Source organism: Calypte anna, chromosome 1 (genome assembly GCF_003957555.1).
Source record: "Calypte anna isolate BGI_N300 chromosome 1, bCalAnn1_v1.p, whole genome shotgun sequence".
NCBI lineage: Eukaryota > Metazoa > Chordata > Aves > Apodiformes > Trochilidae > Calypte > Calypte anna.
The window spans coordinates 58345161-58369737 of NC_044244.1; the positions used below are offsets into that span (position 1 = coordinate 58345161).

The 24577-nt window shown below is 35.9% G+C and overlaps 1 protein-coding gene across 2 annotated transcripts in view; it reads right to left on the reverse strand.

The window, feature by feature from the left end:
- Window positions 1-24577, reverse strand: part of KDM7A (lysine demethylase 7A) — a 67836-nt gene that overhangs the window by 6809 nt on the left and 36450 nt on the right. Inside the window, exons 7-18 of one of the 2 annotated variants that reach the window (XM_030444106.1) lie at window positions 24302-24464; window positions 20849-20936; window positions 20022-20128; window positions 17428-17519; window positions 12643-12732; window positions 11600-11809; window positions 10011-10135; window positions 9331-9488; window positions 4573-4670; window positions 2557-2705; window positions 2203-2411; window positions 267-352 (exon numbers count right to left, since the gene is read on the reverse strand). In XM_030444106.1, the coding sequence (XP_030299966.1) occupies window positions 267-352; window positions 2203-2411; window positions 2557-2705; window positions 4573-4670; window positions 9331-9488; window positions 10011-10135; window positions 11600-11809; window positions 12643-12732; window positions 17428-17519; window positions 20022-20128; window positions 20849-20936; window positions 24302-24464 (1575 nt within the window). The remainder of the gene's footprint in view (window positions 1-266; window positions 353-2202; window positions 2412-2556; window positions 2706-4572; window positions 4671-9330; window positions 9489-10010; window positions 10136-11599; window positions 11810-12642; window positions 12733-17427; window positions 17520-20021; window positions 20129-20848; window positions 20937-24301; window positions 24465-24577) is intronic. The other variant, XM_030444110.1, reaches the window with a different exon arrangement.

Genomic DNA, 24577 nt, shown 5'->3' on the forward strand with positions numbered 1-24577 from the left:
ATTTTATAAGGTATTTTTTTATTTTTCATAATATTGCCCTGAATACGTTAATTTCGGCCACTATGGCAGAAGAGAGTTTGAAAGGGAAAAAACCAACAACAATGAAAGAACAGCATGAAAAAAATATAACTGTCACTTACCAGAACCAGAAGTATCTATTACTGGATAGGCAGTGTGGTAAGACCTGTCCACTGTACTTTCAACTTTGTGATCTCTTTTTTCTATAAAAACATGTTCAAAATGTAAAAAAAAAATTTTGCTTTTACCGGAGGGGTAATCCTTGAAGCTTCATTCAAATGTCTAGCCCATGATGAAGTCCCCACATCTCCCTCCTCTTCCTTCACAGACCGACCTAGAGAGAAGTTGAACAAGCCTAAATTTTACAAATCAGTAAGTAGGAGTACAAAGCACATTATACATTTGAGTGACTTTAATCTTAAAAACAGGACAGAAAGGGAAATAGAATGAAAAATATTTGCTAGATACAAAATCTGTTATCAGAGCTGCTTGGTTTAATTGCAATTCAACTTTTAGATGGCAATATTTAGAAGATGTATCTGATGACTTCTCAACCTAAATTTGTCCTCGTTTTCAGAAGTAACATTTACTTCTAGGGAAAAATTGTTAAAACAATCTCACAGTATCAATACAAATAAGTAAAGATCCATGTATCACAGTAAGAGTGTCAGACACATAATCACTCAAATTTCAGAGTAATGATATTGAAGTCAGCTTACTTTCTTTGTTACACTACAATGTAGTTTTCTACAATGGCTTTGTAACACAAAGAGTTCACACAAAGATGAAACTTTCATCAGGTATTATTTTTCACTTTTCAGGTATTATTGATTGTGTTGTTTCTAAGCACTATTGTGCTATTCAGGTACAACATATGGAAGATCTATGCTGATAAGCCTACAGAAGAAGTGTCCACACTGAAAACACACTTACACTACCATTAACTTGTAAAATTAAGTATATCCCAAGACACCAAATAAATTTGAATTTGAAGAGATAAAGGCTTTATAAAACCTGCAAGCTAGTAAGTGCAGCTTCATCTTCTTCACTCATGGAGTTTGACACATATGCTGGCTCTGGTTGGAACAGAACTTATTCCTAACAGTCCTAACACACGATGCTGTATTTTAGATTTGTGGCTATAACAGTGTCAACAGCACCAAAGTTCTAGTGGTGCTGAACAGTGCTTGCACAGTGTCACACAGCTTTCTCTTTTCCCACTCTGCCCCCTGCAGTAAGTAGGCTGAGGGTCAGCAAGAGACTGGGAAGGAAGATGGCCAGGACAGGTGACCTGAATGAGCCAAAGGCATATTCCATACCAAGTAATATCAACACTGGGGCAGAGGAATGGTGTAGGGGGAAAGGAGGTCTCACAGTGTAGTCATAGCTCAGAGACTGGCAGAGCATCAACCTGCTTGCAGAAGGTTGGGAGTGCCTTTGCACCACTTGTTCCTTTTATTCTTTCCCTGGATTAGTAAACTGTCTTCAAGGCAACCCATGATTCTTACCACAATACTTATTGATTTGTTTATTTATTGGATTTTAGGGGCATAAGCTTCAGCTACCAGAACAGTTCAGGACACCACATTATGCTTTCCTGCTATCCACAAACAAAAATGAATGCTTCTTTGAATTAGCACCCTATTTGTTACTGAGACTCTTTGTTTCACATCAGCAAAACCATAATCTTCTTCCATTTCCCTCTCAAACCAAGAATTTTCAAACATTATGACTCCCTTTCTCTCTGTTCCAAGAAGTGATTTTGATTCTTTGAAGGGATTAGTGCTAATGTCTTGCTGTCATTCTCAAAATACATGTCTGTTTTTCACTGGCATTAAAATGCCACTGACAAAAAAAATTCCCTCTGAATTCTTCTCTTTAAGATTAGAAATTCCTTTACTGCTATGCATTCATAGCCAAATTTCAGGAGTGAAGCCAAATTTGCCTTCCAAGACAAATGAAAAATCACTAGAATATTTCTATAGAAATCTAAGTAACACACATGCCATGAAAGCTACAACCATGACTGTTTTGTCAATCTTCAAGATCACATTTGCAATAATGAAACTACACATCAACCTAGTCATAACTTTGACACTCTTGTAAAGATGCCACCAAACTCTTACATGGCAATATTTAGAAGATGTAGCAGAGAGAAGCAGTGTCATTAGTTCAGATACCTACCACATTCCATTATTTTGTGGCTCTGAGAGGGCTGCCTGTCTTTATGCCGACTCCTGGGGTAGCTTCCGTGTTCCTGAAGAGAGGTTCTTCTATCTGTGCAGTCTGTGCTTTGAGTATGACCTGGTAAACATGTAGTATAGTGCAATCCTGCCATAGAAAGCATGCCCTGAATAGCTTCTTCTTCTGTACTTGTCGAGGTAGGACATTCCCTGGAAAAATAAAGGACTATTAAGCAGTTCAAAACAGAACACTAAATTCCTCAGAAGGAATGTTTTCATATTGGTACAAAGCAGAACCATAAATATATGTGGAAAGACCCAACAATGCATAAACAAATGCCCACACTGTGCTTACTTTTTACTGGGAGTTTCGTTTCTGGATGGCTTCTGGGTTTTTTGACAAAAGTCTCTCACGACCTTAGATTCCTCTTTGAAATTTGATGTTACTTCTTGTTTCTCTTCATCACCTGAGCTTTCTGACTCCTCTGAGGAGGAATCCTTCTGCTGAAACAAGAGGAAACAGAATGCAGAATGGTCACTATGTCTCCTGAACAGAGATGATACCTTAACTTATTCTATGTGAAAAATTCAAAAGCTTCCAGGTCCAACTCCTTTACATACACAAAATTCAGAATGCAGATGATTTGAATATAGCCACTGAGATGCTATACATTCAAATTTTTTAACACTGATGAGTACATGCTCCAGCAATAAAGCAACTCCAAACCCCATTTTCTTAAATAAAACACTACATACGTTAAACCATGCATGAATCACTGTATTCGCTTTAAAGAGAGCATTGATTATTCTTGTATTTTATACTCAAGGATAAGGAATAAACATGTAAGTATGGTTCCATGCAGCAGCTAGAATAGATGCCTATTACATGTAATGGGACATATCCTGCCCCAAGCAGCTGTTTCTCATTCTTGTTAAAACAAAAGAAAACTTTCAGCAGCAGCAGCTCTCTGTTGAGTGACAGAAGCTCTCAGGTAAATCCAGAAAACAGCAGGAACAGAGATACAACAGCTGTTGCCTGCCTCACAGTGGCAGAGCCTCATTTAATGAATAAAAGGTCTTTTCATCTCCTGCTGAGATTACAGCTTGTACGGGCAGGGGCTTCTCAAAGGTGAAGCAACCATATGTGACTCAATATGCCTTTATGTGAAGCAAGGGCTATAACACACGTTCTACCTTGGCACTTCAAACTTTGCTATTTTTAACAAGTACAGGAAACATCAAATTTTTTTCAAGCCAAGGAATTTACATGACATCCAACAAAAAAGTTAAAAGTGGAAGATCAGAACATGGAGGAACCATAATCCTTCAAGACTGACACCGCTTTCCCTCATCATAAAAAATGGAACTGGAATGAATGAAGTGCATCAGAACACCAAGGGATGTTTTTAAACAACAGCTTCATTCACAAGAGCAGTTTGTTCATCTTTGACACTTGGAAAGTGACACAAATGGGCAATTAAATTATAACTATAACTATGGTGAAGCTATTATGTTGTTAAGATCTTCAGTGCAAGTTAGAAATACAAAAAGGATCAACAGGAGCTACTGAGACACTTCATTTTAGATATTTCGTTACAGAGGACAAACTTAAACATGCAGAAAAATTATTCTATTAGATACTATTAGAAATTAAGGGACAAGAACATAGATGGAAGACAGTAAATGCCATAAATACAAAGCACTCAAATGACAAAATCATACAAAACTGACTGCATTCTCCTGTGAAGAAGAAATACATCAGTTCTGAATAAGGAGTCGTAAAGAAGCCACATCATGAAGGTTCCTATTACTTATTCCAACAACTGGATAAGGAAATTATGGAAAACAATATTTTATTTAGTTGTAAAGAATTGACTACAAACTAGACCCCTCAAATGGAGGATTCCCATTTATTTCAAGTGAATTTATTTCAAGTCTAAAATACCTCAATAGGATTTAGCCGCTTCAGCTTAGTTTAGAAAACTGAAGGCCTGTAAGATTTTTTCCATTTAACTATGCTCTAAAATGAAAATGTTTGGTAGATACTCATAGCTCCAATGATGACATTTAGACTTACAGAAGAAATGAACAAGGCAACTGGGATCTAACTTTTCTGAGACTTTGCATCTTCCAGAGCATGACTCATCCTCTGCAAGTCCCATTTTTAATGACAAAGAAGATAATAAATTTGGCTCGAGGTAGTGTATCTTGTCATCTTTCTCAAGATTAGAATAAATGAAGCATGATGCCAAGTGTTAAATATTAACTTGAACAGGAATTAAGTACTGTTATCGCTCTTTTAGCACAAACTTTGAGCAAAATTATATTTAAATGCTTCGTTAACTTTTGTGAAATTTTTTTCTAGCTATACCTGTGTAGTGCAATCAGGCTCAGATTCTTCTGAATCAGAAATATCAGAGTACTCTGAGGATCCATTCCTGAGTTCTGATTTCACACTTTCAAAGAACACTGCAGAGAGAAAAATTAAAATGTAAGACCCAGCATATATTACACACAATATTTAACAGTTATTTTGGAAGTAAGAAAAAGGAACATGTATGCAGTTTTTGACAGCCTGTAAGCAAAAGCACATCCACACACTGATCTGGTTTTCAAGTCAAGTTCATTTAAAACTCTACTGAGTTGCCTACTGCTGACCAGCAGGCTCCCTAAGTCTGGGTGAAGCCAGGGGGAGAGAAATGAGTAGCAGCATATATTAATTTCTCTCCTATACAGCACATACTCCACAGCTGGCACCTTTGGCAATTTCTGATTTTGCATATAGGCTGGAGACAGAGGACTGACTCTCAGAAAAAGTTAAATAGAAATAATCTTCAATATTACTTTAGTTTAGACTCTTTTAACCTGGAATTTCTTTGCTTAAAAATAAAAGTAATTATATAGAAATATTAAAGATAGAAGTTAGAGGGTATTAAGTGTTTTAAAGGGAAATAAATAATTGTATTACTTGCAATTTTACTTTTACATCACTGGTATAATCTGCCTATTTTGTGCCACCAGAAATCTGCCAATTGGGGTTTAAAATGCAGACCTGTTAAACAAGATTAAAATATGACTGTGATGATATACAATGTACTTGCATTGGTTTTCATCACAGAAAGATCTGAAAAGGGAGAGGAAATACCAACCTTAGACATGCTTTTTCCTAGTACTACGAGAAAGTATACTCAGAGAAAGAATTGTCAAAATAAAAGACATCAGAACCAGTGGTGTATGACAAAGGAACCAACAGAAGCAGTTACCTGGTCCACATGGTTTACTTTTTTAAGTGCTGAGAGAACTCGACCATGAAGTGGCTGAGCAGTTCTCTGAAGCATGTATTCTTAAAAGATACCATATGTCCCAAACAACCACAAGTAGTAACACATTTTTAAGTGCTTGGAATCTGAGGTTCAAGGTCAGTGGGTAGTATGTCTGTGTGTGTCAAGGCTGCTGGCAGAAATCTTGATCAAGTACAAATTTGTGAAAGACTACAAAGTGCAGTTAAACTAGCAAAAGTTTTTTGGAGCAAAGACAAAGAGAATAAATAATGTATGAACCTGTGTCAAGAAGGTAGTGGGTAAAGAAAGCAACATAATTTTTTTCAAGTTTTCAAGTGCTTATAGTTTCATATAGAACTATGCTGAAAGCAAACCAATATTGTAATTTTATTTGCCTAGAGAGCTAATTTCTGATCTGTACTGGTTTGCTTTCAGCATGGTTTTATATGAAACTACATAAACAGAACTTAATTCTCTCTAACTTGCTATTTATGCAAACATAAAAGATGTACCTGCAACATTATATACACTGCAGTTCTGGTGGGATTTTGATCCTATTGTAGACTACAGCAAAGCTCACAAATAGGTATCAAATATATTTCAAGGGATATTATTAATTTCTAAATACTGCATAAGTGGAAATTATTTTTTAGAGTCAAAAGAAATCTAAGAATGAGACAGGTTATAAGAAAGTGAATCAAATTAACAGCTAGGACTAAACCTGGAGAAGACTAATTCAACTTAAGATACTATCAGAAAGAATTGCAAGGAATATCTAAACCCAGTAAATGAGCAACAACACTGTATATGAAGTTAGACTAAATAAAGCAATCCTCAGCATATGACACTAAAATAAATATTCTAAATTACTGGAGCTCAAAATACCCAGGGGATTTCTGATGATAATTCAAGCCTTCACCTTATTTCAAAAAGGTAAACAAGAATCTAGGATAAGCAACACTATGCATGATACAGAAAATCATATTATAAGGTCAAATGAATTTCCTTTTGGACTACTACTGCTCTCAAAATAAAAACCTGCTCCAAACTATGAGACAATTTAAAGGAAGGAGTAAGAGCAATTAAGGGTATCTAAATATGCTCATATCTGGAGCTTAAGATCTTAGGCAAAAAAAAAAGTGTAAATAATGAACCACAATTTTAAACAAGCTACACAAAGTCTCCTCAGGAACTTTTCTTCTTACTAGCTTAAGGAACTTGAAGATCTTACTTATTGAAAGGACTAAACTGTTAAGAACTGTGAGTCTTCCTATAAGACAAATGATTCAGCAAGACAAAAAAAGAATAAGGACATGTACATAATTAGCTATATGGAGAGAATACTAAGATTTATAAAAGCAATGCTAAATATAGATTCACATTTCAAAAGCCTTCTTGCTTTCTCATAGATATTATTAACTGATGATACTCAACTAAGAGAGACAAATTATTTGTTATCTCCCTGATAATATAATCTAACTGATAATATAATCCAAACTGAATGGCTAAAGCCACCTGACATTCCTGGATCATTTGAGGCTGGGTATTAGCATCCATGACATACCACACTGCACGAGCCTCAGTTCTGATCCAGTTTGGCTATCCTGATATTCCTATATGCACACAAAACATTGACCATTTTTGACACTTTATTCTGCAAGCTCTGTGCAGAGCAGTCAGAGAATATCTCAACAGCACAAATTGTTGGACAACACAAAAACCCCTAACCACTTATCCCTCACTTTCTACATTCTCCTGTGGAAGTTTTCTTACCCTTCTCTTTCACATACAGATTTCAGATGCATTCACTGAACTTCACAACAACACATCATGTATTAATGGGATCCCTCATCTCATCATCCATGAATGTGATTGGTAACTGAGCTTTAAAAAAATTCAGTCTAAATATTCAATTTGAGTTTTGTTTTGGTTTTGTTAATTACCTTAATAATTACTACAGTTGCTTTTACATTAACAGGTCTGCCCTCATATAAAAATATGTGTCTGCATGCTTCCAGAGGCTGGCAGGAATATTCCAGAAAGCAAGTTCTTGAAAGCAGACGTTATCTGTAAAATCAGCCTAAGCTACTGTGAATTTCAACAAATATTTCAACACCTTCCCTTCATCCACACAAAGTATCTTGCCCTTTTAAGCATAGCACTTGATCTTTGTCTCTCTGATAATACTGGGTCACCATTTAGGATAGGGATCTTGGCATAAGACACAAAGCTATACAGAGCTTGATCTGTTTAAAGGCATCTCTCTGTGGACATTGCTTCTTGGCCTCAGTCCCTGGAAGAACAATGGAAGGTGGCAGCTGTTACAGAAACAGATAGTTCCTTTTCTCTGCAGGAAAGTAGCTTCTGTCTATCTACCTTTTTCTCTGCAGACCTTCAGTTAAGACAAAATAATGAAATGTAGGTGTTCTTTAATAGGGAAATTTGGAGATTCTCACTATTCAATTGACAATATTAGCAATTGTCCTGTGGACTCAATTTCTGGAAGAACAATCTCAACGTTCTCTCCTAGTTCTAAATACATTTCTTTCATTTAGATATACTGTCATATTCATTCTGCATCAAGTGCAATAATGGTAGATATTGAAGATTTTCTTCAAAACCTAAAATTTCTCAGTGTGGTTTAATCTTTGACTCAAGTGTAAAACTTAGGCTCATTTACTTAATTCTGAGAGTGGGAAAAAAGCCACATATGCCTAAGCCTTCACTCAACAGTCATTTCCCCTGCTGGTTCATGAGTACCCAAGGACCTCTTTCCTGTGCAAATTTTTTAATACTGTCCTCTGTGACCTTTGGATGCACAGTCAACAGGGATTACAAATTGCTGTGCTAACAAAAATGATTAAATATTTTAGCAAGGCTGACAATGGACTCAGACGTTGTTACAGATTGTTTTGCAGGAAACCAAAGGAACTGTAAGTCTCTAGAGGAGTCTTGTTATCTTCTAAGTGTTGACCTTAGTTTCCTAATATATACCCTCTGAGCCCCTGTAAGCTTTAGAGTGGAAGGATGTGACTTTTACAATTAAGCAGAGACAGCTAAGTCAAGGACCAATCTGTCACTGCACACAGACAGTGCTATTAAAAGTAGGGACTGAAAACAGGCATTCAGTATTGATATTTTACTGTGATCAGCACTGCATGCTTGGCAGCAAGGTTTGAGGCTACAGAAAGACCGAAAAAGAACAACTCGTAGCAAAGGATGGTGTGAAGTATTGGAAGGTGAGGTTAATGTGTTTTACAGATAACCTGAAGTCTTCCCCAGCCTTGCAGATTGCAACTGCAAAGGTTAAAAGTATAAGATTTTACTGACACTAAATGGTGTTTGAGCACTTCTACAGAAGAAACCTATCCACCAACACAGCATACAAAATTGTATGATTGAGTATGTAATAAAAAAATGGAAGAGAAAACTGAGATATAAGATAGATTTAATGTTATGATCTTTTATTCTCTACAGTGAAGGATGAAATTAACTATTCACACTTAAGTATGTTTTGGTCAATCAGCATTCTTACATTATGAAACAGACCTAAAAAGGAACATCTCATCTAGAACACCAGTTAAACCTGCACTCTGAAAAACACTATACACAGTATTCAAGATGGCTCTGAAAAAAAAAAAATACGAGTTTTACATTTCAACTCTACCTTGTTAACCTCTTCAGTAGGAAGATAATATTTGACAAATATTTTGTTCTAACTTGTAATACTACTTTCTCTGATATACCAGTTTAACCTCTGGTAAAATTTCAGTCAGACTTCACAATAGTTAAACCTCTCTTCATGATCATCAAAATGTTCAACTGATAGGACGTAGAGACAAACTTACTGTTCAGTGGCTTCTGGGTATCTGCATTCCCTTCTCCTTCATATCCTGAGGGCTGATCTTCAACCTTAACAGTTGTTTTTTTCGACCTTGTCCTGTCATCTTCATCCTCACTATCTGCTGTGTAAAGACTTCGATCTGTAAATGGGCGTCTCTCATCTCTGTCTCACAAGAAAAAACATGTTATTCTTACAAACCTGAAGTAATTGTTTTCCTTTCATTACATACAACATTCTCTAGAGATGCAGCAGTAACATTTTCTTATGCTCATATCTTCATTCCAAATTGCATGTATTCCCACTGTACAACTGTCATTTCCATAAAGATGTAAAGTTATACACCAGAATACTTCTAATGAGAATTATTTTAGTAGATGGATACAAAACAACTGTTTCTACTTCGAAGTATTCCCTTTAGTACAAACCCAACTGAACAACTGAATGAAATGCTATAACAAAAGAACATGCAAGGGCATCTCCTCCTCTTCACTCCAAAACCGTGGCTCCACTAGGGGACAGCAGACACAACAGACAACACATTCCTTCTGTATTGCTAATACAAATCTTACTGGTAAAAAGGAACTCGGAGCTCCACGAACAGAAAATAAATGTTATTAACTATTAGCATGCGCCAGACCATAATGAATAACTAGGAAGAAGTGATTCACAACCAACACTTTGTACCTAATTATTCTTCCATTTGACAGCAGAAGGCGAAGATCATTGTCTTTTGTTCGCCATTCAGGTACTGTAGAAGATGGCTGAAAGGGCTTGTTAAATCTCCCATTCAGTTTTGAGCTTGCAGTATCCTAAAAAAGTAAAACCAATGATGCTTATTATTTTCATAAATTCATTTGTTTTCCTGAACTCTAAAACCATAAACTCAGCACCAGAATGGTTACCTTCCTGATAACCAACTGAAGAAAGCTTAGACAGAACATACTGGGATGTAAAAAAAGAGCACTCTGCATCTCCTCCTTCCTTGAATCACCTAGATTACCCTGAAGCATCTGAAATGTCACGACTTCACTATAATACTCCTATGCTTCCTTTGGAGAATTATCACTATTATGAACAAAGAAATACCAATAAAGACAAGCAAACTAAAATCTGGGCTTGGACCTGATACGGTAACTCTGGGACTGGGTATCTGGTCCCTGGAATTAGTAACCCAGAACTAATTTACAGGACAGTAAAACATCAGTGGTAGAAAGTAACCTACAGTAAGCAGTATTTCTTATCTCAAAGCACTTGACATTTGACCTGTATTCTCAAGCTATTGTTGATACAAGGATGTGACAAAATAGGAACATGTACAATAGTAATTTTTTTACAAGTCAATACTGATAGTGAACAACTTATTTCTACATGAAATGACAAATACTTCTGAAATTTTTATTTAAAAAACTTATTTTTACCAATGAACAGCACAAGTTAACTATTTGTTGTAAATTTTAAGTTTGGTTTGTCTTCAGTGACTAAATTAATGTCTTTTCTTCTTGCCTTGTATCAACAGAAGGATCCAAATCAGTATTTTTCCACTATGACAGTGGATCCTGTCCCAACTAGATTTGTCATAATTTCTTATTCTCAGAAAGCTTAATACCTTTCTTAAAGCTACTTGTTTCCATTCCCCCACTCCTTCTCCCACTTATGTTACTGTTTTCTGAAATAAGGTCACGAAACCAGAAAAAAAGAATTTTTCAAGAGACTCCATTTTACTCCACAATACCTTTGCAATACAACCACAAATTCCACAGCCCTACAAGGGAGATCAAAGGCAGTCTTAGGCTTACTGGTAGGGAGGCATAGTTATGCAGGATATAGAAACATGACTGAAAATAAGGCTAAACAAAGTACAGTAACCAATCTGTAAGAAACAGCTATCTAAAAATACATTGTGAAGCAGTCTAGCTCAGTGCCTCATCAAATTAAGGCTTTGCAAACTCCCTTCTCTTTACAAAGTGATTCAAAGCAGCACTCGGTAGCTACCTCAATTCAAAAATAACACTTGAAGTAGGTAGTGGATTCAGGGCACCTTCAGAACCAAAAGGCTGAAGGAAACTCTACCAAAAAAAAAAAAAACAACAAAAAATTAAAAAGAGAAATTCCTGTCAGGAAAGCTCAAAAGAAAGAAATCAAAAACTTAATTTATCAGTGTCTCATGACAAGTAGTAGCTTGTGTTCTTATGCATGTTAAAGGCTTTTCCCTTTCAACAGAGATTAGAAATCTACACTAGTTTCATTTTTCTTGCAAAAAACTTAATACTTGCCTCCTCCCACGGTGACATCTCCAGCCTTTTCAGTACCTCCCTGGTGTGGAGTTCCAAGATGTCCAGATTAGAAGGAGTTTTGGTAGCGTGGTCTCGCAGTTTCCTCACCCTTCGTCTGGAGTGGTGAGGGGAAGTTGTTTCGTGCAAAGACCGCGAAGTTGGACACACACCAAGAATTCCCTGAGTTTTAACTAGTTTGCTGTTTTCCTCCTTTAATTAAAAACACACATTTCAGAACAGTCTCGGTGGAATAAATCCTCATATTATAGTGCTGCTGCTTAATAATCTAATTAGACGTAAATTAGATAAATAAAATTGCTAGACCTTTTAGACAAGTACCACATATTCCTACAGGTTTCCTGTGCAAAGTTTAATTCTGCTGCACCTCTTCCCATTTGGGGCTTTTACACTCTCCCCATAGTAGGGCTTAACACAGAAGTTTTATTTGTGAAGGCAGCATAGGGTAGACATGTACTGCAGTCAGAAGAACACATTTTTCTTTAGTTCTTTCCACATGCAAATATGAGAACTTTTCAAGAATCATTATCCACTAAGGATTAAAGGAGCAGAACGTAAAGGGGGAAAAAAGAAAAAGAGCCCACTGGCTATGTAACAAATAGCAACAAAACATGCAACAACAACAAAGAGCAAAAGAGATGACAACTGGACCAGAACTAACAAACAAGAGGACAGAATGAAATGTGAACAAAATTTCAAATTAAACTTTTTCACAATGTATTCACAGTAATTGCTGTAAGTAGCTATAAGTGAGAACATTTTAGAAATACTAATCTACAAATAATATTAGCATTAAAAATTTAATTTTTTAAAAGAATACATAAACAGCCCCTTTATACGTTTTCTTTACCTGATATACATACAGCTGAGTGCTGCAAACAGTTTTTTGATGTTGTACAATTACATAAAAGTTAAATAAATTAAAAGGTAAATGTGGTCAATCAGAAGCATAACTACTATGGAATTCCCTGATTCAAATATTATTTTTTTCCTTCAGTCTCAAGCAGGATTATCTCTGTTCTTACCTCCACAGAACGAATCACTTTTGAGAGCTCTTTTATGAGATGCCCAGGCCTAATGTTGTCTGGAATTTCAAAGGCATGTTCTGTTACAAGCTGTACACAAAGAGGGAAGAAAATACAATTAATTTTTTCAGGTCAGAGCAGAAACAATATTAAATAAATAAATAAATAAATCTACAGGGAAGAAAATTTAAAGGGAAAAAAACAGATTAATTTATATAACAATGACTACCAGCTGCCAGGAGAGATACGCACACTGAAGCTTCCAGTCAAAGTTTTAGAAAGCAGAAGATACATCCTAATGTCTCCAAGAATCCAAAGAAAGGGTACTAATAAAGCCATTTTAGCAACCATTTAAATTTTTTTTTCCATTCTGTACAGTAATCAGCTTCTTTTTCTCCTGCTAGCATGGTCAGTATGCAGCCACACTTCAGAAACTCTATTAATAAAGAGTCATGACCATCAAACCAGCTACAGACTAAAGGAATTTCAATACAGCAAAAATTTAATCTAAAAAGCAAATCACAAATAGCTATCAGTAACCAACATGCAGAGCTTCAGACATCTGCCTCACATTTCACTTTGAAAAAAAAAAATACCCTCTTTGCTTATTTAGAATCTGGTAGGTTGGAGAAAGTAATTAAAAAAACAACACCCCTTATAAAAAATTTAGGAAGCTGTAACAGTTTATCCTCTTTAATCCTCTGAAACAGTATCAGAGATAGAATTCCTATAAATACATATCACTGATCTAAGTCCAAACTTTACAGTTAGATCTAGTAAAAAATATGTTTAGTGTTCTGAATGCACAGTTTAAATGTGCCCAAAAATATTCTTAGTTAGAATTAAAAAGACAAAACTGCACTGACACACAGACCAGAATTACTGACATGAATTCTGGTACACCCTTAATTGACTGTTTAAATAAAAAAAATATTCCACAGTTTCAGCTACCCACACTTCAAAATGAGATTCAGTAGCAAAATTATTGCTAGAAGCAATTTAATGCTGCATGTGCATTTATTTCATAGACCCTGGCTTTCCTGTTGGCAGGAAAACAAATTCTCTCCCCCCCAAAAAAACCCCAACATGGATGTATAGCCATGACACAACCATTCATATCAGTGCCATTAATTTTACAAGAAAGACTAAATCAGCTGCTATTATTTACTACCATTCATTCTTTGAAAGCATCACCTCTACTTATTCACACTTGGGAACGTGCCATCCATGCCACTAAACTGTGTAATTTTTCCAGCAATTTCCTTGTCATTTTAGGACCACTCAGCCCTTTTTATTTAGGGACTTCACTCTCCCAGAAGCATTTCTGTCCATGAAGACTTCAAGAGGAAATGACCAATACTATCCAAGAACACTAACTCAAAACTTTCTCTGGTTTAAAACCACTGAAAAGCCTTCCTAAAGCAAACATAGTTTATAACAGAAGTATGTTATTTTGCTGGTACGATTTATAGGAACTCTCTAAGCAAAGTAAGTTCCACTGACAAGCTCACTTGTTTGCCACTATAACAGGTATCTATTTACACCAAAGCTTTCTCAGTTAAGCTGTGGCAGAGTGATTGTTAAAAAAATAAAACATATATCCACATAGGCAAACAAATTCAAAAGGATTTACAACCTAACAGCCTAAGAGAGGAAAGGATGGGAAGGAAATATGAATACCTACAAACACCACATCTGAAAAACTATTATAATGAAGTAACTTGGTTTTGAGTTGCCTCTTGTGTCTCAAACACACTGCCTTTTGGAAAGGAAACAAGCAGTTCTTAAGACTGAGGAATTCTCTCGTATCAGGGAGAACATTAGCAACAAAATGGCCAAAGTATGCCAGACATAAATTGCAGGTAAAGAAAATAATAAAAATAAAAAAAACAACCCTATGATTCATTCAAGATCTTCAAGAAATTATTTTGTAAATGTTGGATACACAGAGGAAAAAGAAATTTGTCTTAAATCAAGAGATACAGATAAAAAGGCATATTAGTTCACCCATCTTTGGAAATCACAATGATTTGTATCAATACTTAGAATACAAACACAAAAATGAAGATAAAATAAAAATAAGAAACACCACATCCCTCTCTCCTTTAAAAAAATTTTTTTTTTTACAACGGCTATTAATGTTTTTTTAAAAAACTCAGAGCAAATGCCTGAAATAATCTTACTGGTACATGACAAACATCTGAAAAATTGAATCTGAGACCTGTTGCTTATGCAAGCTGGAAGGAAGCCAGAGCTACAATCCAAGAGCACAGATTACTGGGTAGGTCATCATAGATATCGTATGTATCAACTAACCTGCAGACTCATGATCTGCACTAAAGTAAGCAAAGGATATGTACGTTGATAAAAGCCTTGCACAAACTGAATTCAAGGAAAACTTAAATAATTTTTGTAGCTCTATTCACAGGATATTGTAATTTTTGACAGCCTTTAAATAAGCAGAAATTAAGATTCTGCTGCCCTGTAGGAACTGATGAATTTGAAATCTTTCAGCAAAAAAATTAAAGTAATTCACTAAGATAATTCACACATCTCAAAAAGACTTACTCCATCATATGCACATGAAACCTCATGAACAGACTTCTCATTTGTGGAATATTCTTCAGTCATTTCTTTTCAGAAGGTGTCTGAAATCCCCAGCCTGAGTAGGTCATACAGCAACATAAAAAGCTCTGCCTGCCTTTAGCTCCCATCACACACATGGCCTCCTACAAGGAAAAGATCCCCTAACCTATGAAACTGTAACTGGGAAAGAGGACTAAAAGGTACAAAACATGGTAGATGGCTGACAGCAAACAACACTATGACCAGATCACCGATGCTGTGCAGTTCCTTCACAACCTGAAGTGTCTGTTCAACTAGTGGTTTGTCACAGGTCTCACTAATAAGCATTCAGAATTCAGAGCATGCAATTTTTATTTTTGCTTTTCCTCACAGAAATGTTGGAAACATATCACATTCTACATGTATTAATCGAACTACTTAATGAGCTCCTAGACAGTACAAAAATGCTACAATACTATGTGACAACAATCAAAGAGGAGTGCCAATCTAGTTTCAAATTTAAGTAAGGATTTATAGTTTGATCTCAGTTATCAGCTGCCTGATTGCTTAATTCACTTATTATCCAAGCCATAGATTCAGAAGTAGCTTGGATTCACACATGGTTTAACAGCTTAGGCAAAATACCCTGTAAATACTGCTACACTACTTACTGCCTAGCTTTGATCCACAATGCACAGACACTGGAGAAGCAACTCAGAGGTGTCATAGGCCAAAGGTTCACCTGGAACCAGTAATGCTACACAGGCTAGAAACCAGCTGGTTCCACACAGAATGATCACCTCTGTATATGAGTATATACGTCATACTCAGTATAAATTTGAGGGATCAGGAGGGCCAAGCCATGATTTCCTGCTTCCAGCTTCCAGCCCTTCCTGCCTTTCCTGCTTCCCTTCCTTCCCCCAGCATCCTGGAAGGATCCCGTCCGTTCCTCTGCCTGTGGTCCTGATCCGTGCCAGCCCATATCTGTGTGTTCCTGCCTCCAGTTCCCGACTGCTGCCGACTCCAGGAGTCCAGCCTGGACTTTCCCAGAGCTGCCCTGCAGTCTCGGTGGTGACATGAGAGTTATTGGGGAAAAGGGGGAAGGAACGTGGTTTCCCTTTTCCTGTATATTTGTATATATTTAGTAATTTTTCCTATTTATCATTACTGTTTCATTAAAGTTGTGTAGTTTAGTTTCCAACCCATAAGTCTCTCTCCCTTATTCTCTCTCCTTTCTTTATCAAGGTGGAGAGAGAGATTAATAGAGAGCATCTGTCACTCGGTTTAATTGCCGGGCCAGTGTTAAACCATGACAGATTTAGTCCTACACAGCTCATGATGTTGGATGCAGCACTGTGCAAATTTCATACCTGTTGCACAGTAAGTTCTCATAAAAGAATTTGTGAGCAAAAATACCAAACAGATCTCCAAACCCAGTTCAAGTCAGCATGGCCACCACCAAACTACAAGCAATAAGTTCAGTCAGAACCAAACTGCCTGTCACTGAATAGCACTTCCCAGAAGCACAGGTTCCAAAAGGGATTATTAGCTCAGGCACACGAAAAAACACATGGAATTTGGCCAGATCCAGTGCTGTGCCAAAACAAATAAGCTTTCCTGGAGAGAAGAGCACCATCAAAGCCAGCATAGACAACAGACTAACATTAGACATACAAAGACCAATATAGACAACACATTAATGATTTTACAAGACTCAGACAATGTTCCACAGGGATAGTATTCAACCAAATATAAATCTAAACCAACTGTTCAGCAATACAGGCGTACCTGAAATGTGCCCTCAAAAGCACTAACATGAAAGAAAATGCTGAATATCAGGGCATTTCATCCTTCCACTGCTTCAGATCAAGTATATAAACAGATTTGTTAGTAAAAAAAGCCCCACATTACCAGCTTACCATTAACATTCTTATCCCATCCTGAGGTGAAGCAAAATTCTGCTTCTACCAGCTATAATACAAGAGCTTATTAATTGGTCTGAAAAGACTTTATTAGCATCATGGAATATAAATTTGTCATTACGATTCTTCTCCAGATCATCAGCAGTACATACTCTCCACAGTCTCTTTCCATAGTCATAACTCTTTCAATAGCTAATGGATACAAATAATCTTAAACTTTTAAAAGGGGGCACAGACCTTCAGTTAATTCTAAATCAAAACAGAGTTCAAAGTAGCAAAGAAAATCACTTATACTTACTTCTTTTTTCATCCATAATTTTAAAGCAGTAAGTAAAGCCTTCACTCCTTGCACTAAATAGCTTGGAGGTTGAAAACCATCTTCCCTCAGTTCTACAAAGGATACAAATACAAGTTTAGAACTACACTTAACAGTGAAAACAATACAATGATATCTGCCCTTCAGCCAAAGTTGCCATTATCCAACAGCACAAAAGAGGCAAAACTGTGCAAGCAAATGCAACATGACATCCTGTATTTGTGTACATTCTGTAACAAAAACACCAACCTAAACCTAAAATTATTTTATGTAAAATCTTTTTTTTTATTATTCTTGAGTGAATATGGAATAGTTTAAAGCATACTAGAGGTCAGCTAGAACAAATCAGATTGAAATACAGAACAGAAAACATATTTAGCAACCTGATCTAGCAGAAGGGTTCCTTGCCCATATAGTGGGGTTGGAACTAGATGATCAAGGTCCTTTTCAACCCTATCCATTCTATGATATTTGAAGAAAGAAACCACTTCTATAGCATTCAGAAATATTTTAGCCAAAGGGGACCTGAAGAAGGATGTGGGATGTATCTTTAAATTACAATTCTTATTGCTTATTCTCATTCATATAGCAAATGGTTCAAGCTAAAACACTTTCACTCCCCAAACATTTTGTCACCCTTCAAATTATCACTATTCTTCCTCACACAATTTACACCATTTTTCCTCCCCAAATCAATTGAGGTGGGAGTAGAAATCACTGCTACAGAAGCTGCTTTTCTTAGGAAAACTCATGCTCCCATGTGATTGCAATTCCTTTCAATTTTCTCTTTTCCTTCATGGGTAAAAAAGAAAGGAAAAGACAAATCCTCCATAAAAAGTCAGAAATAGATTGCAACATCCATGTTCCTGACATGTATTTCCACTTGTGGAAATGGACCACAAAATGGACCAACATCAGAACTATTTGGCTCATTTTATTTTCTTCAAAGAATACACTACTAGAACACTATGGGGTTTACAGATCATAGCATTTTTCTGCAACAAAGTATCTGCAAAGCCATAGATGAAAAGCAGTATGAGAATAACCTTCACAGCCATCCCCTAGGGTACAAGTCCCCACAGGCTCCTTGCCTATGTACCCAAGGAGTCATGGGACAATAAGGGGAGAGGAATGCAAGGGGGAACAGTCATGGGACATGACCCATAGTTAGCTAGATTATTTAGAAACATATATACCACTAATTTTTCAGCACAAATACAGCTCATGGGTCTTCTGACAAGTTTGTAAAATTTTACTACACAGGTGTGGCACCAACCAAAGCAAACTTTCAAGAAGAAAATACTGTTTTGCAAGGGAAAATTTTTTGCAAGTTTGTTCTATTTGGCAAGATTTCTGAGTTGCTTTAGTTTCATCTAGAAAATTTAAACATTCACTTAGGGGAAAAAAGGGTTGTTCAATGACTTGATTTGCTGAAAGAAGACTGTTTTCATGTTAAAAAAAGGTTAAATGAGATTCTGATCTCTTCCAAAACAGAATCTGAATTCAGCAGCTTCCTCTGAAAGTTTAATTCTCTCCTTTGAAATACGTAATTTTGAATATGACATTCACTATTATGATTAAATAGCAAAGATAGGGAGCAAAATATCCAAGGAGAAGGTGAAGTCAGACAGGCATTCTCTCAAGCTCAGTTATACACAGGCACAGATACAGAATCACAGGACTAGATGGGGAAGTTTGGAAAGGGGAAGCAACTGTCAAGAACAAGAGGCAGTTTAGATGCCTATTGATAAGCACTGATATTAATTAACACAGCTCCTAAGAACTGATGCATCCTTCCTACAAAAGCCCTCACAGACCTTCACCTTTTCATAAGAGCAGAAGACAACATGTAGTTTGACTGAGAAGGTCAAAGAAAATGTTAGAAATGGAACAAACACTTCTTCAATCAGCTGTGAAGACACAAAGAAACCCACAAAAAGAGGTCAGTGAGATCATTTAGAGTTAGTTGCTGACAGAGAGAAGGACAGGCTACCAAAGGATACTCACAGATCATAACTGATATGGAAGAAGCACGAGTAAAAAACTGATGCCACTGAATTAAGTTTCTTATCTAACCTAATAGGGTCTTTTCAGATAATGTCAAGTTAACCAATTTGCCTAGCAGTATAAGTGCACTATGCCAGGCTCTCAGATACTCTGTCCTGACAATCTCCAATACTTTTGTTGATCAGAAACATCATCAACATGGGATGAAAAACACCAACAAAATAGTTCAAAGGTTGCAGGAACATGCTACAGAGTGTTAAGTGCAGGCACTGCCAAGTGCACTAAGACTTCTGCACTGCGCAAATTACCCTGGAAACCTTTAATTATAAAGGTAGTTTCCAGAAAGATAATTTGCTAAACCCAAGAACTGCTGGATGTAGCACTGTTGAGGTAGAGCATTCACTAAAATCTGGTTTAAAGTAATGTGACTCTTCCAAGAAAAAGAATTAAGCTCTGTTTTTCAAACTTAAAACATTCCCTGTCTTCAAACAACAGTAGTATAACTTTCTCCATTATCAAGAGGGTGTGGAGGGGCACAGAAATGTAAATTTCTTTAAAAAAAGGATTACCTTTCAATGTTTCCAGTAAGTTTTTGGCCACAAACCAACAGATGGCTTCAAAGAAAGGAAATTTGAAAAGATCCGGGGTTTTTAGCCTCTTCTCCATTTCATAACACCTGCATAAACAGAAACACCACAAAATATGAGTATTTTAATTATCAAATGCATTATTCAACTATGTAATAATTCAAATTGACACAATGTCCAAAATAAAATAAAATAACCATGGCCATGATAAATAAAAGAAGTATCACATAGTTAAATTCCAACAAGACCACAGACAAAATTGAACTCTGGTCTCATCCAGGCTCTGACCTTAGCAAGTTTGACTGCGGCACTTCTAAGAATAAAGTTGGACTTCATAAAACTAGGATACAAACCCAATGTGTGATCTTTTAACAGATGGAATTTTATCAGGATTCCACTGTAATAAATAAAAACAATATGTTTAGAAGACAGCTCCACATCTTGGACAAAAACTAAATACAGCTGCCCTTAGAGCAATGCTGACTTGAGGATGCTCATTTCAACTCAGTGCTGCACACCTGGGATTGCCCAGTTTTGGTTTACTCACTTATACTAATCTCCACAGAAGAGTTTCTCTTTTTTTTCCCTTTTACTCACTTTAATTCTTGCATACCCCTCATTTTGCTTTTGAAACAAGCTTTGCAGAAGTGAAACAAGAGTTATGTGCTTCATACAGGCTAACTGAAAATGCCACTAGTGTCTGTTTGAGAGCCTGGACCGATTTGATCCTGGTTAAGAGCATAAGGAAAAATATCTATTAAAAATATCCTACTTACTTAAGAAATAGTATAGAAAGAGCTAAGACTAACCTGAGCTGCATGCCAATATTGAGGTTGTGCAAAAAGTTTCCTCCAAAAGCCATACAATCCTGAGATGTGAGCACAGCGTGAATCCAGCCTGAAATGACAAGATTCTGAAACTTAATATACACACATAAATTAGTCTAAAAAGTACCCTGGAGCACACATGTAAGTTAAAAAGCTGTTCCTGGAAACAAAAAAAGCAAATAAATTTGTATTCTGTGCTAGAAACAAGTAATCTAAATTTTAACAACTTGTGAATTACAGTGTTTCAGAAATCTAGTAGGACTTCAGTTTTCTGAAGGACTTAAAAGTAAGACATTTTTAATGGACAACAGGGCTAGGGAATGCAAGACCAGTGGTGATTTCTCAAGTACAAATTCCCAAAACTTTTCCCTCCAAACAGTAAAAATAAGAAGGGTTAGGAGAGGAAAAAGCATACTAAACAAAAGATAAAGTAATAAAAATAAAATAGAAATGACATTATACTACTTTCAATATTTACATGTTGCTTACAGTAATTGGCCTATTTGCACAACATGAAAATCATTTACCAACACTGAAATTTCTCAAATAGGAATTCAGAAGTAGTGCCATTAATTATTCTAAATACAGTCACACTAATTCCAGTGAAGCTGTGATCAGTTTAAAACCCAGCCTAGGCACTTTGACTACAGAAAATTGTTACATAATTGAAATACTGTCCTTGTGAACACCAATATTCAACATGGCAAAGCACAGCCAACGTTATGCTATCAATGTAGTACACAGAAGAACATTTGATATCAGCTTCCCAATTAAAACCAGTTACATTTAAAATGCATACAGTGCAGCTTAATGTAAATTAATTACAAACAGAATTTCTTCCTTCCAAGATTTCTGTTCTGATTTTGCATGCATACAAGTGATCTTTTAGCAAAAGATGAATTGGCTGCATATTTGCAGATTACTTCATGGTTCGACTGAAGGCAAGAAGTACAAACACAGGAGTTCCCCGATTTGATGCAAGGTCAGACCAAATCACAAGCAACTTGACACTGCAAACTACCATTAAATCAATGCCCTAACTCAGTTGAGAACAACCAGTTCTAGCTGTCATGTTCCCACACGTAAAAAAAAATCCTACCAGCAATTCTTACTAAGCAACATGCCCACTATGAAGCCTGGGAAGGAAGGCTGGGACAGAATGGTATGAGAGAATGTAGAATACAATGGCATACACAACCCAGGGGGGGTTTAAATTAAATTACACAGTTTTACACCTGTTCTTTGAGATGTTCAGTGCAACAAAGATTGTCTTGTATTACCAGCTGCATTCTGCATTTGATAACATGGTTTCCATTTTTCACTCTAATCATCGTCATCAGAGTAGATTAATACCTCTGACTCTCCAAGGAATATGTGTATTTCAAGCCCTTAAACACACATCTCCCCAGACACTGACAAAAGTGACAAAAAAACCTCCTCACTGTTGCATCAACATCAAGGACTTTCACAGCATACTTATACCAACTAAAGGATTTTTTTTTTTTTTTTTACATTCCTACTCCCTATTTTTATGCCATAGTTTTGATCAAGTGCTATGTAACAAAGCAAGAAAATCTGGGGTATAATAATACATATGTGATATTTTTAATAATATTTAAATAACTCTCAAGAGCCTACAAGCAGGTGCTATTCATCTACCTCCAAGATTAATTTAAAACCAGAGTTCTATAGTGAACATATTTCAGAGATTATAAAATAATTACAACATCCACTAGCATCAACAGCAAAAGTGGTTTTCAGTAGAGATCAGGGTTGTTTTTAAAGCCTTTAATCAGTCTTATAGAATTTTCCTTTTTTAAAAACACGTGTCTTGAAATCTGCTTTAATTTATTGGTTCTTATATTGAACTCCATCATATGTATATGAATATGTATGTGTTTACACACACATGTATACACACATTTACAGTAAAAAGTACCATTTGATGTCTGTACACACACAAATACATGTATACATTAGAAAGTATGACTGTTTTCTTTTTTGGTCCCATTATATCTGGTCCCAGTGAGAGCTCAGATTCAGCTGTCTACTTGGAAAGTATTAATTATTAAAGACCTGTGGGTCACAATGAAGTTTTCATTTTGTAATTCTGAATTCTTTGTTTATAGCTGTATGACCTTACACTTAAATAAATGGAAAATTAGTGTAATCTCTTGCCAATAATAAATGGTTTAAAAAAACTCTGGGTGTTCAGGAACATTAAATACATATACAGCTCCTTACCATGTAGTATTTATTCTGCACCAGCCATGACCTAGAACTGTAAACACTAACTCTCACTGTCAGAAAACTGAGTTATGAGAAAAACGTAGTAGTCTAAAAAGTTAATGACAGAAGACAGTGCTGAGCACCATCAAGGTATATTCCAGAAGTAGAATTGTGCACCATTTATCTATTGTGTGCATTTAAAGCTTGTTTGCCAAAAAGAAAAAAAAAGGGGAGCATTATCCAGTACTAATCTTTAATAATAAAATAATAAAACATATTTATATGGACAGGCTAGATAAGTGAAAATACAATAAAACAACTGGCACTGACTTTCTTGGCAAAGTATTTATCAACAACTTCCACCTTCATGGTATTGGGGAGCCTAAGGGTGGGGGCATTTTGTTTTTTGCAGGATTTTTCTGTGCTTTTTAAAATCCATAAACAAATTTGTCTAGGTGTTTCTTAAAAATGTCCTCAAATGTAGCAGATGGCATTAGGTAGCTTCTACAAAAAATATTCTCAAAGAAAATCAGAAAAGACCATACCTCTGTATCATTTTTAAAGAAAGATGCTGAAATGAATTTATTAATTACACAGTTTCATAAATTTTATATATAAATATCCTTTCTATAATTGAATTCATATGTTAATTTCTTTTACTAAAAATAATTACTCTATTTTATTTAGGGACACTTTCATTTTGATTCAGTCTCCACAGACTCCACCACAGTTTAGATTTCCTACTGACAGAAAACAAAAAATGGAAAAAAAACCCCAACCAACTTTTATTTGTAATCCCCTAGCCTACAACATAAGAAGTTTATACGATGTTTTGGTAGCATTTTTGCCTAGTACATCTAACAATACTCAAAAGCTGTAAAAACAAAACTCTATTATAAAACTAAGATAAGAATTCAGTCTGGATATCTATCAAATGGCAAACAATGAGTGTTCTATGAATTAGAACCACCTCCGATATCCAAATTATGCTTAATTTGTTGTCATATAATTGAGTAACAAAGCCCCTCTCCTTCCCTGATATTACTATCAGGTAATCTGAAAGGATAATTACTTACTTTGAAAATTTTAAATTCTACATTTGTTATTATTCTTTCTTATCAAAAATTTTAGAAGAAACAAAATAGTGATATCCCAATCGTGGGTGATTCAATATGCAAAGTCCTAGCAAAAAGGGTAAAATCTTACCTGTTGGAACAAATAAGGTATGTCCTTGCTTCACAACACATTTGTAACACTTGTCAACCTTGTCCCCAAAATACACTTCACTCTGGGTGACAGATGAGCTCCAAGACTCATAGAGAGCTAAATTTTCATCAGTGGGCTTGATCAAATAGAATATCTTCTCACCCTATTAAATAACAACAAAAAAATCAAATAAATAAATGAATGCCTTCATGGAGTTATTCCTGATAAAGATGCAGATTGATCCAAATGCTAAGTATTCCCTATTTCCACTAAAGA